At 42.9% G+C, this 19112-nt stretch overlaps 1 protein-coding gene across 6 annotated transcripts in view; it reads left to right on the top strand.

Moving 5' to 3' along the window:
• plxna4 (plexin A4) overlaps nt 1-19112 on the top strand; it is an 804472-nt gene that overhangs the window by 583271 nt on the left and 202089 nt on the right. For all 6 annotated transcript variants that reach the window (XM_063073049.1, XM_063073048.1, XM_063073050.1 and 3 more), the window contains 2 exons: nt 13696-13795; nt 18415-18529. In XM_063073049.1, coding sequence (XP_062929119.1) covers nt 13696-13795; nt 18415-18529 — 215 coding nt within the window. The remainder of the gene's footprint in view (nt 1-13695; nt 13796-18414; nt 18530-19112) is intronic.

The raw sequence follows: 19112 nt of genomic DNA on the forward strand, positions 1-19112 counted from the left end.
ATCATCGCTTAATGATGGATATAGACTAATGATGTGAATTTTAATGCCTAGGGTTAAAACCAAACCTATTTTAAGGATGTTTCATGTTTATTTGAATATATTTTAATGGATAATGCTGGAATACTAACCTTCCAACATAGGATCAGAAGTACTATGTTTAGTTCCTCAAACCCTTGCTGTGGTTGAGAATGATTGACCCAAGTTTCATTTACTGCAACTGAATCAAAGTGTATTAAATCCTTTAATACACTCACAAAACAAAAATCCAACCTGGCTTTGAAAATTTCCAGTGGGCAGATTTATAGGTAGCAGGTGATTTGGTGCTTCTAACATCAGGTTTGGGTAGGAACTCTCATTGCTTTTGTTTATATATCGGGTGTGGATATTGATCACAATATCAATGCCTATTGTCCAGGCCTAATTACGAATGAACTCAGGAGTCTGGTGTTAGATATGATGTTATGAGTTTGGAATTAGATATGATGTGCTCCATTTGTCACATATTCATCAAAACATTGAATGAAAAGCATTGTTTGGATCAGATTGGTGAGGACTGTGCTGGGGGCAGCCTGCAAGTGTTGCCACAATTCTGGCAGTAACATAGCTTGGCTAGCACTCACAAACCCTAACCATACGGCTTTGGAATGTGGGAGGAAACCAGACCATCCAGAGGAAATCCACGAGGTGATTGTACAAAGTCCTTACAGGCAGTGGCCGGAATTGAACCCTGATCAGTGGAATATGGTGCTGTAAAGCGTTGCATTAACCACTATACCACCATGCCCACCGACCATACCGTTACCATCCCTTACCACATGAAGATGATAGATTTACTGTCCTGGCAAACCTGAATTTAACTTCTCCAGCTGCCATGGCATGATTTGGACTGATGTTGTTGACTGAAACCATAATTCAGAATTTGAACAGTTGTTTCCAGTAATCTGAGTACTCCATTACTGTACTGTTATTTCAAAGTTAGATCCTTCTGTTCTTGGTTCCCCTGTCAGAGGAAATAGTTTATCAAATTGATGAATAGTATTGAATTACTTGAACTGCATCACTGTTTAATCTTCAAGGGACTACAACCCCAGTCAACAAAATCAATTTAGTTTGTGTCACAAAATTAATATAACACAGGCCAAATGAAGGCACCAGTGGTAGCTTGTTCAGTGCACCTTTACACTAATACTGATCCATCTGACCCCTGTATATGACCACTGTTGTAAGGCACAATCGGTCTTGTTCAACTGTTGCCATGTTAAAGAGTTAGTGATTCACTGGGATCATGATCAGATGTTGGTCGACGCCAACAGGTGAACATCTAACATTCTCTCGAAGAATATCCTTTGGAGTGAAGAAGGTGAAACCAAGCGGTCTATACTGGGGCACTGTCAGTTTTTTAAAGAATGACAGGATGGGTGGACTGGGCAACTCCTGCGATTGAGAGGAAGAGTTGATGTGACGATAGTCCAATGCGGAAGTTTTTAAGTTCAAAGTAAATTTGTTATCAAACTATGTATAACATATAGAGTTGAAGGAAGGTCAGTGAGTTCCTGGTTGGCAAAGGAAACGCTTCAAAGATAACATCAAAATCAGCCTGAAGAAATTCAACGTTACACGTAAAAACTGGGAAGACATCGTACCAATAGATGCATCTGGAGAAAACCTGTTCAAGAAGGAGTACCGCTACACAAGAGCGACCTCAATGTGCCGCAGAGAACAAGTGGCAGCTGTGAAAGGAGAGACTAAACAACCGAAGGACCCAACCACTAACCACAGTCACCACTTACTCTTGTCGAGATTACACCAGAACATGTGGATCCTGGATCAGCCTCTACAGCCACTTGAGGACCCATCAATAGACAGACAACCCCTGAGGAGAACATCAGGGTCCAATCCAGTGATTGCACCTTACTACTATGACCATATACAACCTTGGGATTCATTTTCTTGCAGAATGAGTGAGACCTCCATTGGTCAGGATCGAATGTTGCATCCTAGCTGCCTAGGTATGCAAGCCTGGACAAGCTGTTGGCAATGTAGCAAGCTCCCCCTCTCCACGCATCTGATGAACCCAAAGGAACAGCGGAGACCGATACAGTTAGGTGCCAGTAGTGTCACAGGAGTTGCCAGTCAGCATTGAACTTAACCTAGGACTGCCTTACGGACTCCAGCCTTTGCCCTCGGAGTCACTGAAGCCTTCCTCCATGAGTGGGTGTAGCCACAGGGCAGCGGTGGTTTGAGATCAAAGTTCTCCTTCTCCGAGGTGAGCTGCCATGCACGGCTGACGAGCCCTGACTGCCTGAAGCGACTGGTTTTGAGCTGCCAGTAGCCCATCTTTGCTCCTTTTCCTGTCAATAGAAATGGTTCATCCGAGCTTAGTACCTATGTCACAAGTGAAGGCCAGGAGAGGCGCATGACATTGGGAGCATTTAATAGGTAGTGGGAGCTTGTCTCCATTACCACCCTTGGCTATAACAACCTTAACGAACCAAAAGAGAAATAAAGATATACAAAAGAATATATGGATGAATTCTATTGTATTTCCATGTTTTCCTGTCTGCAAGAAAATGAATCAAGGTTGTATATGGTATACATACTTTGATAACAAATATGAACTTTGAACTTGACTACAGTCCAATACTAAACTTCCAAGTTCAATCAACTGTACATGACAGTGGCTAGAGCACAAAATCCTTCACTCTTTATTTATGTATTTATCTGTTTGTCTGTCGCTCTGTTTATCTATCTATTGAGCTACAGTGCAGAATAGACCCCATTCAGCCCTTCGAGCTGCGTCATCCAGCAACCTCCGATTAACCTTCGCCTAATCATGGGACAATTTACAATGACTAATTAACCTACTAACCGGTACATCTTTGGACTGTGGAAGGAAACTGGAGCACCCAGAGTAAACCCACGCATTCCATAGGGAAGATGTACAGACTCCTTACAGATGACGTTGGAATTGACCTCCGAACCCCGACACCCTGGGGAGTAATAGAGTCGCACTAATCGCTACGGTAACATGGTGCCCAATCATGCTCTTCACCCTATAAAGGATTCTGACAGCCTGTCCTTCTAATACAGTTTATGGTTGTGTCTGTTGTCCCTTCTCCGGTCCCTGGTCCGCTGAGTGTTTTATCCGTGTGGTTCACCCAATCTGAAGACCCCATGGGTGTCTAGTGATCCATGTTCCAAGCAGACAGTGCAATAATTGGGCACACTCTGAGTGCTGATTATTTTGGGACGTTGTAGTCTTGAAGCTTGACAACCTAAATAATGCAGAAACATTCATTAGTTCCTCATCAGCTCCAGCGTTATCATTCGATTTCTGCACCACTGAAGAATTCAGCCGCAATTGTGAAGTCTAATCTGCCAGTATTATATAATTATAAATATATTTATTTACAATCAATCATTTGCAAACAATTATGATTCTGAGATTTTCCCCTGAGTGAAATTAACCTGCCAGTGGAGCAATTTGTTTTGTACATTGATAAATTCTTCATGTAAAAGAAATGGTTAGTTTGCCGCCTGATTGCTCAGGTACCCTTGGAGCTTCTGGAACAAGAAATGATTTTTCTATTGTATGCGAAGCCTGCCCAATTTATTGTTCTGTTTCAGAAGAGCAAGCAGCTTAGTGTAATGAACACTGGGTTAATAAAACTCCTTGCGGGCTTCTTGTGTACACTGTAATCATTACACAACCTGTGAGTTAATAATTGGGCCTTGTGCATTTAAGGCATATAAACAGAATAAAAACACATATATGAGAAATAATGTGTGTTTTCTACAAATTTAGTAGAATCAAAATGCTGAACGGAAGCTTGTATTTTACACTAGAATGAATTTTACTGGAGTGTTGAGTGCAGATGTCTCTCTGGTAGTTGAATTAGATTACTGTCAGAAGATTTATTTATCTATTTAGCAATACAACTCGATAACAGACCCTTCTGGCCCAACAAGCCTTTGTCACCCAGTTACACCTGTGTGACCAACTAACTTACTGACTCGTATATCTTTAGACCGTGGGAGGAAACCCACAGGGTCACGCGGAGAACGTGCAGGCTCCTTACAGACAGTAGTGGGAATTGAACCCGCCAATACGGAATCATCCAGATTTATCTTGCAGTTAATAAATTCATTCATCTCCCTCTGGTGTTCCTCCCTCTTCCCTTTGTTCCATGGCCTTCTGTCCCCTTCCCCAGCCCTTTATCTCTTTCACTAATCGACTTCCCTGCTCTTTACTTCAGCCTCCCCCCCCCGAGTTTCACCTATCACCTTCTACCTTTTACTCTTCCTCCCCTCCCCCTACCATCTTACTCTGACTTCTGATCCCCTTTTTCTAGCCCTGATGAAGGGTTACAGATCAAAACGTCAACTGTTTACTCTTTTTCGTAGATACTGCCTGGCCTGCTGAGTTCCTCCAGCATTTTGTGTGTGTTGCCTTCATTCAAAGAGGGGTTATGCAAGTGCCCCGTTTTAGAGGTTAACAGCAATTAATGTAGGTTATAGTCAAACACAGCAAGAGGTATATTTGTTTTATATGATACTCATTAATATCGTAAGATATTCTACAGAGAGGAATCTTATCAAGTAGATCAAGGGTTAAAGAGGGAGATTTCAGAAAGATCTCTGAAAGTTGTGCTAGGAAAGATGGTTTTCAAGAATTCTTCTATGGGTAGAGAGCAAAGAGTGTAGAAGGAACTTTGAGTAGGAAGATTGAGGCTTCTGCAGCAATGGAATGGATATTAGAAATACCGTTCAGGACCGAAGGGAGCAGGAGGTGATTCTGATCGATGTGCACTGAAGTTGTACAATGTAATGTGACAAGACATTGACTGATGGAGCCAGTGGTGACGCACAGACCAGTTTGAATGCCTAATAGCTGACTTGCACTCAGAGCTTTCAGAAGGTGCAAATGGAAACAGATGAACATGTCACGGTACATGACAGTTTCCTCACTCAGTCAGGATCTAGGACAGTGATGGCCGCGGAGGGAGGTGGGCCAGATTCGAATACCGAAGACTGTAGGCTGAAACAATGTTGTGGTTGTGATCAGAGGGTATTGATGGCTGAATTTGCTGTGAGTGTCAAAGGGGTGATGCTCATGCAAAACCTATTTAGCCTGATCTTTACCAATCTTCTTTTAATGTTCCTTGCTACCCTGCATTCTGAGGTCCCGTATAAATAATAATATCCGCCATCTTCAAAGGGAACCTGCCACCAAACTGCACCTTCTCCATTTCCCAGACATCTGCACTCACCTCGTCTTCCCACCACCTCAACAGAGATATCGTTCCTGTTGTCCTCACCTACCACCCTACGAACCTCTGCATCCAAAACATCATCCTCCGCAACTTCCGCTATCTTCAATGGGATCCTACCGCCAAAAGCTAAGTCTCCATCTCCCAGACATCCGCACTCAGCCCATCTTCCCACCACCTTAACAGGGATAGAGTTTCTGTTGTCCTCACCTACCATCTCATAAGCCTACGTGTCCAACTAATCTCTCTCCTGGGACATATCTGTTACACTTGCCCATTTACCTCCACCCCGACTTCCATTCAAGGCCCTAAACAGTCCTTCCAAGTGAGGCAACACTTCACCTGTGAAACTATTGGGTTCATCTATTATGTCCGGTGCTCCCATTGTGGTCTACTCTGCGGTGGTGAGACCTATCATAAACTGGGGACTGCTTTGTCGAGCACCTCCGCTCCATTTGCCAAAAGTGGAATTTCCCAGTGACTAAACATTTTAATTCCTAGTCCCATTCCCATTCTGACGTGTTGGTCCATGGCCTCCTCTTATTCCACAATGAAGTCATGCTCAGGGTGGAGGAACATATTGCATCTAAGTAGCCTCCAACCTGATGGCATGATTTCTCCTTCCAGATTTTTCCCCTCCCCCTTGTCTCTTCTTCTATTCTGCACCTTTTCTCCTCTCCTGCCTATCACCTCCCCTGGCGCCCCTCCTTATTCTCTTTCTCCCACGGTCCTCTCTCCTCTTCTATCAGATTGCTTCTTCTCCAGCCCTTTAACTTTGCAACCCACCTGGGTCACCTTATCGCCTGGTCCTCTTTCCCCTCCCACCACCTTCTTATTCTGGCATTTTCCCCCTTCCGTTACAGTCCTGAAGAATAAACATCAACTGTTTATTAATTTCTGCAGATGCTCCTCACCTGCTGAGTTCCTCCAGCATTCTGTGTGTGTTGCTCTGGATTTCCAGCATCTGCTGAATCTCTTGTATTTGAGACCATAAAGACACAAGAGCAGAACTAGGCCTTAGAACCCACTGGGGTTGCTCTGTCATTCCACCATGGCTGATTTACTATCCCTCCCAACCCCATTCCCCAGCTTTCTCCCTTTAATGCCCTTGCTAATCAAGAACCCATCAACCTCTGCTTTAAATATGCCCAATGACTTGGTCTCCACAGCAGAGTGTGATGAAGAGGAAACATTCAATTAGTGAGGTGCACCAATTGGCTCTTCAAGAGAGAGAGGAGAAAAAACTTAATCCTGAGTTAATAATCTGGAATCAAATTTGCGATAAAATAAGAATAATTGTCATGTCCTTTGTAGCTAAGTGCACTTAAGGCTTTCATCACTTTAATATTAAGTGTCATGTTAATGGGGCTGTCAATCACAGTCTTTTGCAAAGACACTTAGATCAGACACTGAGGTTTGGTAATGATCATAAGCTATTGTACAAGTGTCGGGCTGTATAACTGCCGTTCCTTTCAAAGTAGGTGGGAGAGACATTCAAAAAAGAGGCCCATTTTCAGATTGCTGGATAATTGCTTGCAATCGCTTTTCCATTACCAGTTGAATAATTTCTTTTAGTGACTGCTTTTTTTTGATAGTCAGTTTGCTGTCAATTATCATCTCTGCTAAAGAATAAAGGGTGACTTGTATTTCTCCAGCATCCTTTGTGACCTCAGGATGTCTCAAAAGTATTTTAGTTTTAAAAGAAGTGTTTTTTTTGACTGAGGAAGTGCCAAGTGCCACACTGTGAATGAGGAGCCAGCAAACTGATTGAGTGCTGTAGCCACAGACCACAAGAACAGCTTGTTAACATAATATACTCCAGTGGCCGCTTTAATAGGTACATCTTTACACCTGCTCGGTAATGCAAATATCTAATCTGCCAATCATGTGGCAGTAACTCAGTGTATAAAAACAAGTAGACATGGTCAAGAGGTTCAGTTACAAACACAATAAAATCTGCAGATGCTGGAAATCCAAGCAACATACACAAAATGCTGGAGGAACCCAGCAGGTCAGGCAGCATCTATGGAAAAGAGTACAGTTGATGTTTAGTTAAGTTGATGAAAGGTCAGCTGTCCTGATGAAGTGTCTTGGCCCAAAACATCGACTGTACTCTTTTGCATAGATGCTGTCTGGCCTGCTGAGTTCCTCCGGCATTTTGCGTGTGTTGCAAGAGGTTCAGACCAAACATCAGAATGTGATCTAAATGACTTTGACTGTGGAATAATTGTTGGTGCCTGTTGGGATGGTTTGAGTGTCTCAGAAACTGCTAATCTTCTGGGATTTCCATGCACAATAGTCTTTAGATTTTACAGAGGATGGTGTGAGAAATAAAAAACATGCAGTAAGTGCTGTTCTGTAGGCGAAAGTGGGCAAAAGTGCTTTGTTAACAAGAATTCAGAGGAGAATGACCAGATTGATTCAAGCTGACTGTAAGGCGACAGTAACTCATGTAACCATGTGTTACATCAGCGATATGCAGAAGAGTCTCTCTGAATGCAAAACATGTTGAAACTGGAAGTGGATGGGCTACAGCAGCAGAAGACCACAAACATACACCCAGTGGCCACTTACAGGAGGAATGTAAAGCAGTGGACACTGAGTATAATTGGAAGCTTTGAGATAATAGTTGGCATTGCACAGTGGTGCATTTCCAACAGGTTGTTCCTCACCCTTCCTCAACCCCCCAGCCTCACTCTCCATCTACAGAAACTGTGGTAACTGGAACAAATTTTGTTCTGGTTGAATTACCTCAAATTGATAAGTAGCATTTTCCTTTTCCCAGTGACATCTGAACACCATCCCCAGATTCACCCTGCTAGCTCTTCCACTCCTGTGTTAAACAGCTTCTGGAATTCTGAGTGTATGACTCCATTATTTCTCTTGCCAGTACCCGTGGTCCCTAAACTCATGTACTTAGATGCTCCTTTCCGTGAGCCTCCACCATACCTTTCTCTTTTGACCATACTTGTTGATAAGATCATAAGTCTTATTTACATTCTGCCATTCCATCATGGCTGATTTGTTATCTCCCTCAACCCCACTTTCCTGCCTTCTCCTTGCAACCTTTGATTCCCTCACTAAGCAAGAACCTATCAAGCTCTGCTTTAAGTATACTCAATGACTTGGCCTCCACGGCCGACTGTGGTAATTAATTCCACAGATTCACCCCCCTCTGGCTAAAGCAATTCCTCCTCATCTCTCTTCTAAAGAGATGTCCTATTCTGAGGCTGTGTCCTGTGGTCCTAGATTTTTCCACAATAGGAGACATACTGTCCATGTCCACTCTGTCCAGGTCTTTCAGTATTCAATAGATTTCAATGAGATGCCTCCCTCATTCTTCTAAGTTTCAGCGAGTACAGGCCCAGAGCCATCAAACACTCCTCAGACCTTCCGTTCCTCGATCATTTTTGTGAGCCTCCTCTGGGTGCTCTCCAATGTCATGACATCTTTTCTTAGATGAGGGTCCCAAAGCTGCTCATAATGCTCCATGTACAGTCTGAACAATGCCTTTTAAAGCCTCAGCTGATGATCTGACTGTCATTGTTTCTCAGGCCAATGATCTTTTCACAGAGGTCATTGCTTAAGCCGTGCTGAATAACCCGGCAATGAGGAAGAATCAATATTGATTAACGAATTTCTGGTCCCAGCTGTTGTATATGGACGGACATGATGGGATACATGTGTTATGAATAATTGCTGGCAGAAGTGAAAATAACTAATATCTTGAAATAAAATCTGGATGTGGGGGGTGACAGGAATATAGGGAGGATAAAATACCATTTGTATAACTGGGTGCTTGACGACCAACATAGATTTTGTGGGCCGAAGGTCCTGTTTGTTTGTTGTATGACTCTGAGTCCTTAAGCCATGGCAACTGGTGAGAATCAAAACCAGGCTCTAACTTAACTGATGGATTAATCCAAATGAAAGGTCTTGACCTGAAATGTCGACTGTCCATTTCCATCCCTTGATGCTGCCTGACCTTCTGAGTTCCTCCAGTTTCCTGTTTGTTGTTCTGATGCAAGGCTTGCCATCCTCGTTTACGTTATGGGTGCCTACCATTATCCAACAGGTCCGTGGGCTCCAGGCTAGGAACCTTGCTCTAATCTGACCTAGGCAATTGGCATGATAGATTGTCATCCCATTTAGAATTTATACCAACTGGAGAAAGAAGGAAATACTGAAAATATTGATTTGATCATGATCACTGCATTTTTGGATCTTGTGCTATCATGTATCAAAACCCTGTGCTTGGCTGATATAATAGGGACATTTATAAAAGTCCACCCCTCCCCACTCCATCCTCACCACACTCTACAGAGGTTGTATTGAGAGCATCCTGAGCAGCTGCATCACTGCCTGGTTCAGAAATTGCACCATCTCAGATTGCAAGACCCTGCAGGGGATAGTGAGGTCAGCTGAGAAGATCATCGGGGTCTATCTTCCCGCCATTACAGACATTTACGCTACACGCTGCATCCGTAAAGCAAACAACAATATGAAGGACCCCACGCACCCCTCACACAAACTCTTCTCCCTCCTGCCATCTGGCAAAAGGCACCTAAGTATTCGGGCTCTCACGACCAGACTATGTAACAGTTTCTTCCCCCAAGCCATCAGACTCCTCAATTCCCAGAGCCTGGACTGACACCAACCTACTGCCCTCTACTGTGCCTATTGTCTTGTTTATTATTTATTGTAATGCCTGCACTGTTTTGTGCACTTTACGCAGTCCTGGGTAGGTCTGTAGTCTAGTGTAGTTTTGTGTTGTTTTACGTAGTTCAGTGTAGTTTTGTATTGTTTCATGTAGCACCATGGTCCTGAGAAACATTGTCTCGTTTTTACTGTGTACTGTGCCAGCAGTTATGGTCAAAGTGACAATAAAAAGTGACTTGACTTGACTTTAGAAGGCTCTTAGGAAGGCACATGGGTGTAAGGAATATGGAGGGTTATGGGTTGTGTAAGAGGGAGGTCTTAGATTAGATTTATGTTGCTTGGCACAACCTTGTGGCCAAGAGGTCCCATACTATGCTATACTGTTCTATGTTTAAGTCTCTCCAATGCTTCCTGATGCTCCTGATCGCTCATCTCTTTGACCAGTCTCTGGACCACCTATCCTACGATTGACTTATAACACTCGTCAAATTTTGAAGAATGATGCCACTGTGAGGAGCTTTACAATATTATGGGCACTAATATACATTGTCAAATACATAGAAAAATATAGCACAGGAACACAGACCTCAGTCATTGTTATCCTTGACAACTACGACAGCAAGTTAAACTAAAGCTGTGTGCCTGCACATGGTCCCGACTCTTCTGTTGCCTGCCTGTTTGTGATTCTGCCTAAATGCCTCTTAAACGTCAGTATCGGGTCTGTTCCCACCACCGCCCCTGACAGACACATATAACTCTATGTTAAAAAAAATCTTATCCACACATCTCCTTTGAACTTTCTACCTCTCATCATAAATGTATGCCCTCTGGTATTTGACAATTCTCTCCTGGGAGAAAGCCTCTGACAATGTATTGTTGGATCCCATTGCTTTTGTGATCCAAAGGTTCTTTGGAAGACAAGAACGAGGCATAAAATGTATTGCTTATGATTGTTTTATTAAGTGTTACAAGAGCAAAGAAGAATCGTCAAGAGAGACAAAGAAAAAGACTAAAAAGTAGTGTGGTTTTCTCATACCAGAGAAGAGGTAAACAGAAATTCCATTGATAACCAAACAGATAGCCAGATTCAAGTCATGTGACACCCACCCAAGAAGTTTCCAGAAAAATACAGAGGCAACTGTAACCACTGGAAAAACTCACTGAACAATTACACGTCTATTGGTGATGGTATAGAAATACAAACAAGCATAAGAAAGTTAAATTATAAGAAAACTAACAATTTTACAGTCCAGTCCAATTCTATCCTATCTGTGGCTCTCATAATTTTTGAAATTTCCATCAAGTCTGCGACGCTCCAGAGAAAACAGCTCGAGTTTGTCCACCCTCTTCTTATAACTAATGCTTTCTAATCAAGGCGGCTCATTATAGCAATCAGGATAATTATGTGGCCTGTGTAATATAAGGACAGAGCCAATTACTGTGCGTCCTAGTTTTGCTGTGTCAAGTTCAGTGATTTCAGAACTGTGAGATTAGAGTCACACCAGAGGACAATGTGGATTGTGTTTTTAAAAGAGATGGTGTAAAATTAGGAGATAAAATCCAAAAACAGACACAAAGGTATGAATTGGAGAGGAGTGGAACTGTTTAGAGATGGCAGCAAAAAGTATGGCTGATTTAAAGCAAAAATGAGAGGAAGATCAGCAGAGGCTCCCGGATAACGCTTGGCACCACAGCGTTGGCACTTCTTCAGTAATTTCCCCAAAACAGACACTTTGATAGATGAGGCAATCAGAGAGCAGAGGAACTGTGGCTGGACTCCAGGAAGCACCAGGCTGCTGTCGATGGTGCACTATCTCCAAGTCTCCCACCAACATTCAGCCGTTGAGCCCTTCCAGGAGCTGAAAGCAGTCTGCTCGGCCTGGCGTGCGGCCACATCAGTGCTGCTGCCCACAGTTCTCTGCAGAAACTGCTTTTTTGTCATTTTTCTTGTGGTGTCCACATGAGATTGAGGGCTTGCTGGGTGACAGAGTGAGCCCTCACAATAGGGATTTGAGACTTGTTATATCCCCAGGCATCCAGATCATACAAGAAACTGTTACCAAAAGCATAGAATCTGATTCCCAATCCTCAGATTTGTATAGTGACCATTGATATTTAATTTCACCATTGAAGATTACAATTTGATTTTTTTTGTTTTGCCACCTGTGGAAAATAAATATCCTACTAAGTGAGTTCTATAGTGAAGTGATTCTCAGAGAAATAGAAGTAGAAGACCTGGATGGGATAAAAATCGGAGGTGTTAACATCAACAATATAAGATATGCAGATGATACCATCCTAATAGCAAGTGCTGCAGAAGACCTACAAATCCTCCTAGACAAAGTTGTACAAACAAGTGCAGCTTTTGGTCTAATCATCAACTGTTTAAAAAAAAACACACCAAACGTATAGTAATATCAAAACAGCAGGATAGTGCCAACTGCCAATTGTACAATCGAGATTGAACAAAAGACCAGCTTTGTTTACCTTGGTATCTTTATATCACGAGATGCTAGAAGTAAAGTAGAAATAAAAAGAAGAATTGCCATTGTCAAAATCAACTTCCAAAAAATGAAACCCATTTTTACCCACAGACACATTTCTATGACAACAAGGCTTAGGCTACTAAAATGTTATATCTGGTCAATCTTGCTGTATGCTTCCAAAACATGGACTATAACACCAGAACTCCAAAGAAACTTAGAAGCAACAGAAATGTGGTTTCTTAGAAGAATGCTGAAAATATCATATAGAGATAGGGTAACTAATGAGATAGTACTCCAACGTGCCCATGCAAAAAGATCTTTAATGAGAACCTTAAATGAGAGGAAACTTAAATTCCTGGGCCATGTCATCAGAAAGGGAGAAATAGAATTCCTTACATTACAAGGCCGTATGCCCGGGAAACGTGGAAGAGGAAGGCAAAGAAGAAAATATATGGACACTGTGAAAGAACTAACAGATCTAAGTGTGCGAGATATCATTGATGCTGCATGGGATCGTTCAATGTGGAAAGCCATGATCGCCCAAGTGTGTAACGCGCAAGGCACATGAAGAAGAAGACTAAGTGAGTGAGATGAGGAGGTTGTCCAGCCAAGAAACGGCCTCAGTATCCTACCATTCACCATGTAAGACCTACCCTGGTTGGTCCTTCCAAAGTGCAACACCTCACACTTGTCCGCATTAATTTCCATCTGTCATTTTTCAGCCCATTTTCTTAGCTGATCCAGATCCCGCTGCAAGCTTTGATAGTCCTCCTCACTCTCGACTTCACCCCAGCTTGGTGTAATCCTGTCCCAGGCATTGCCTTAGTTCTTCCCACCACTGACGCCGCCCCACTTCCTCTCTTCTGTGCAACCTAAAACAGGCTTCTGTTTCTTTCTCCACGAGCGCTGCTTGCCTGCAGAGCAATGTTTTTGAATCACAACATCTGCAGAATATTTTTATGTTCGATCACTCATTTGGGAGAATGGACACTAGATAAATTTTTAATGCTAATGTGAATATGCACGTGTTACTGTTGCTGCTTTTGATGTAATTACAATTTATTGAGACTGAAATTATCTGTTTTTCTAACTAATCAATAATGCCCAATATATCACAAATATCCTCAAACTGAGCAACCAATGAAGATTATAAAATTCCAAGCAAGACCTTTCAAAAACGAAGATCTCTCTCTACAAGGGAGGGAGCAATATACAGAAAGGGCTGCCTTTACTCAATGTTGGCTGGACTGATTGCTAAATTTTGTGTTTCTTTGTGGCAGGAGATCATCAAGTTGTCCAACTCCGGCTGAAGTCCAAGGAGACGGGCATGACTTTTGCCAGCACCAGCTTTGTCTTCTACAATTGCAGTGTTCATCACTCGTAAGTTAGTCTGATTGTACCTTTGAGTGCAGGAACGAATGGGTTGTTCTACCAAGAGATTAGGATGAGAGGTTATTGCTACCAAGATAGTGGGATGAGAAGGTTGTCCTCCCAGTAGCTTGGGTCTGTATTCCATGGAGTTTAGAAGAATAAGCTCAATCTTATTCGAATGTGTGAGATTCTAAGGAGGCTTTACGGGGTGGATATTGAGATGTTTTCACAGTGGGACATTCTTGAACCATGGTATTTGGGTACAAGGTAAGGGATCAGTCATTTAAAACTAAGATATGTGGAAATTTCTTTCTTACAGAGGATGATGATTCCCTGAGATTCTCTGCGCCAGTGGGTGGTGGGAGCTGGATTCTTGGATGTATTTAAAGTCATGGCGAATCAATATTTAGCAACACACAAAAAATGGTGGAGGATGGGGGCTCTTTATAGAGTTTAGAATAAAGGATTTCCCACTTCCACTCCAGTCCTAAGGATAAGTAGCACCCTGAAACGTCAATGGTTCCACTACATAAATGCATCCACACCTGCTAAGTTCTTCCATCATTTTGTGTGTGTTACTCTGGATTTGCAGCATCTGCAGAATCTCTTGTGTAATGAATCAATCTTTGATAGATCAAAGAAGGGAATGGAGAAATGGCACAGGAGAGAAGTTAAGGGCAGCATAGATTAGCCATGATCATATTGTATGTTGAGACAGATTTGAATGGTTAGATGGCCCACTGCTCCTTCTGACATCAAGAAAGCCTTAAAGCTCTCCGCTTCTTTCTCAACAAAAGATCCAACCAGTTCCCCTCCAACAATACCCTCCTCCAATTGGCAGAACTGGTCTTCACCCTCAACAACTTCTCCTTCAGCTCCTCCCACTTTCTCCAAAGTCAAAGTCATCAGCACCCACATGGGCCCCAGGTATGTCTGCCTTTTCATTGGCTACGTAGAACAGTTCCTGTTCCATGCCTTCCCTGATAATGTTCCACAGCTCTTTCTGCATCCCATTGATGACTGTATTGGTGCTGCTTCATGTACCCATGCTGAGCTCATCAATTTCATCTACTTTGTCTCCAACTTCCACCCTGCCCTTAAATTCACTTGGTCCATTTCTGACACCTTCTTCCCCTTTCTCAATCTCTTTATCTCCATCACTGTCTACCAATATCTTTTATAAGCCTATTGATTCCCATGGTGATCTTGATTATACCTCTTCCATCCTACCTCCTTTTCTCAGTTCTTTGTCTCCACCGCATCTGTTCCCAGGATGAGGCTTTCCTTTCCAGGACATCAGGCTGTCCTCCTTCTTCAAAGAATGGGGTTTCCCTTCCTCCACCGTTGATGCTGCCCTCACCTGTATCACCTCCATGTCCTGGACATCTGCACTCACACCATCCTCCTGCCACCTGAACAGGGATGGAGTTCCTGTTGTCCTCACCTAGCACTCCAAGAGCCTCCGCATCCAACACATCAATCCCTGCAATTTATGTCATCTTCAGCTGGGTCCTACCATGAAGCGCATCTTTAGACACCTCCCACCCACCTCTCCACTTCCTGTAGGGACCTCTGCCTCCATGGTTCCTTTGTCCACTTGTCCCTCCCTGCAAATCTCCCTCCTGGCACATATCCTTGCAAGTAACAGAAATGCTACTGCAGCCCATATACTTCCTACCTTACAGTGCCCCAGACAGTCTTTCCAGGTGAGGCAACACTTCACCTGCAAATCTATTGGGGCCGTCTATTGTATCTGGTGCTCCCTTTGTGGCCTGCTGTATATTGATGAGATCTGTCGTAAAACGGGAGACTACTTTGTCGAGCACCTCCACTCTATCTGCCAAAGGTGGCATTTCCTGGTGGCAAGCTATTTTAATTCCTATTCCCATTCCTGTTCCAACATTCCGGTTCATGACCTCCTTGTTTGCCAGGACAAGGCCACTCTCAGTGTGGATAAACTGCATCTCATATTCCTTCTAGTTAGTCTCCAATTTTCTTATCTTAGGGATAATATGTCATCTGGGATTAAATAGCTGCTCTAACCTTTCCCAATTTAATACCTTAACAAAAATTGAAATGAAAGCTGGCCTACAGCTGAATATCTATCCCTACTTTCACATTCTAGACCAGGAATGAGTCATTGGCATAGAGGTGGCATTCTTGTCAAACTGTCTGGTAGTCATATTCAAATCCCCTCTCCAGATGCTCTCACCTACTTGAGTCTCTAGCTGTGGCTCTAAATTCCAGATGTATCTAATGGGGCACTTGCAGCAGATAGTTGTGGACTGCAGGAACCCTGAATCCCTCTGTCTGTAGATGTCAGGTGGGTATTTGGATCTTTACCGGCTTTCAATGAGCTGTTCAGTTAATTCTCCTTCCAGAATGTTTCTTCATATCTCTGCAAATTTTTTCCTTCTTCAAATATTTATCCAATTTCCTACTGAAAGCCATGATTTAATCTGTTTCCAGCTTTTCAGTCCAGGCATTAAAAATCATAACTTGAGTAAATAAAGATATTTGTTTATGGTGTGCTCCCTTTCCCATAGTTGTTGACTCTTCAGCGACTGCTTTCTCCTTTTTCACCCTCCAATAACCTTGTTGATTTTAAACTGCTTGGTCATACTTTATCTAAGCCTTCTCCACAAGACCTAACCAGACTTTCAATTACTGTAAAGATACCAGTGTCCATGGATGGACATTGCTGTTGGTAAGTCTGCAAGGCTTTCTCAAGTTTATTGTCATTCGTGTATGCCGCCAAATGGAACAATGCTCCTCTCGACCAAGGTACACAACACAGTACATACTGTATAACTCACTCAGTCCACAGTCCAAAGACATACTGGGTTAGTGGTCATTGTAAATTGTCCAGTGATTAGGTTAGGTTTAAATCAGGGGTTGTCGGGGTTTGTTGTGCAGAGTGGCTGAAAGGTCTGGAAGGCTATTCTGTGCTGTAACTCTAAATAACTAAGCAATATATTATAGAAAATACAGCATAAAAATAATGTTTAATGTTGATCATTAATAATGGTACAGTAAGTTGTTAATTAATTATTAGTGCATCTACATGATTGTGTTTGTCTGTAAGATTCTGAATAATAGATTGCCTAAATGAACTGCAATTAGTGGCATCAATTCTGTCAAGCATGCCAAAGTTCCTCAGATCATTTGCTGAAGTTCCTCAGATTATTTGCTAATTGATTTCACTTGTCCCATCACCCCTCTCCTCCATAATGATGATGTTAGCAGCAAGTTACAGGAGTCCCTGTGGAATTTCCAGCCTTAATTAAATTGGGTTGTTCAGAAGTGGACCTCCGCCTCCTCCAGCCCTTTATTTCTTTCACCAATCAACTTCCCAGCTCTTTACTTCACCCCTTCCCTTCCCAGTTTCACCTATTGCCTACCACCTTGACCTTCTTCCTCCCCTACTCCCCTTACTCCAACTTCTCTTCCGTTCCAGTCCTGTTGAAGGGTCTCAATGCGAAACGTCAACTATCTTCTCTTTTCCATAGATGCTGCCTGGCCTGCTGAGTTCCTCCAGCATTGTGTGTGTGTGTGTGTGTTGCTTTGGAGATCCAGCATCTGCAGATTTTCTTGCGTTTGTGATGTTGAGGGAAGATTCCTCTTGTGCCCACTCTAGTCTGTTTCAGACGGTGGGCAGAGGGATAGAAATGTGGAGCAACCCACACAAAATGTTGGAGGAACTCAGCATTTTGTGTGTGTTGCTTCAGGTCAGGCACCATCGATGAAAATGAATAAAGAGTCAACATTACTGACTGAGACAACCGCTAATTACCCATCCAATCAACTTTGGCCAACTCTTCTCCCCAGCCTCTCTAGTTATCTTTACTCACCTGTAATACTGGTACGTCTAATTTTAGCTTATCCTTCCAAATTGTAGGGTGACTTAGGGTATAAATGTGAAAAGTTTGGCATTCATCTCCTGCCTCCATGTCGTCAGCCTGAACAGATCTCTGCTCTCCCATTTTCACTTCTTGTGTTTCCATTTTTTTTCATGTGGTGGCCATGCCTTTAATTGTTAAACCCCAGAGACCTGGGATTGCTTCTCGAGACTTCCTTGCAGCTTTCTTCTCCTTTAAATACAGCTTAAATCTTGACTCTTTGGCCAATCCTTTGTTGTTTATCCATCTTAATATTTTGTTCTGTGGCTCAGGGTCAGATTTTATTATCCCTCCTGTTACAATGTACGATAACATAAAATGTTCTCTATAAATGCAAGCTGTCCACTTGTCCACACAATTCACTAAGCTGTTATCTGTTACTGTTTTTCTTCCATCACGGTGGCTGGCTTTCTGTTCGAGCCTCATTGCTGACCTCCCTCATGACCTTTTGTCAAGGACTTGACATTGTTGACACCTGGCACTCAGTGGAACCAATAGTTATTCTGCGTCTATCTTACTTCCTGATCACTCGAAGGATTGATCAGAGCTTGTATCCATTGATTACGTGATTGGATTCCAGTTCTATGTGAATAGCTATACCGTTTTTGAACTGTGGCAATTCAAAGGATTTTGTTGGAGTAGACAGATTTTGACAGTCTGAATTAAAATACACAAAGGTTTTGCAATGGCTTGTGATGCACAATCTGATTCTGTGTTCTGTGTGAGCAGGTGCCTGTCGTGTGTGAATAGTCCCTACAAGTGCCACTGGTGTAAATATCGACACGTCTGCACGCATGACCCAAGGACGTGCTCTTTCCAGGAGGGCCGAGTCAATGTGTCGGAGGTAAGGATATTGTCAAACTTCCTTCTCCCCTCCACCCCCGAACCCTACACAGCTGCCAGAAACAGCGGCAGTATTAGAAACCAAAACCGTGACAGGGAACAGGAAATAAGATTGAGACAACATTTTATTCTTCCTTTCCATTTCCCTGCACCTGCTGTCCTCCTGAGAAGCCACTTGATCAATGGAAATTCTCAAAGTTCAGGCTTCAAGATGCATATATGTCACCATACACTACCTTGAGATTCATTTTCTTGCAAGCATTCGTAGTAGAACAAATAAATACAATAAGAGTGAAAAGCTCCACACGGTCTAAGACAGACAAACAACATGTTTATGAAGGAAGAGGTGCAATCGACGTTTCAGGCCGAGACCCTTCGTCAGGACTAACTGAAGGAAGAGTGAGTAAGGGATTTGAAAGTTGGAGGGGGAGGGGGAGATCCAAAATGATAGGAGAAGACAGGAGGGGGAGGGATGGAGCCAAGAGCTGGACAGGTGATAGGCAAAAGGGGATACGAGAGGATCATGGGACAGGAGGTCCGGGAAGAAAGACAAGGCGGGGGGGACGGACCCAGAGGATGGGCAA

This window comes from Mobula hypostoma, chromosome 20 (assembly GCF_963921235.1).
Source record: "Mobula hypostoma chromosome 20, sMobHyp1.1, whole genome shotgun sequence".
NCBI classification, from domain to species: domain Eukaryota; kingdom Metazoa; phylum Chordata; class Chondrichthyes; order Myliobatiformes; family Myliobatidae; genus Mobula; species Mobula hypostoma.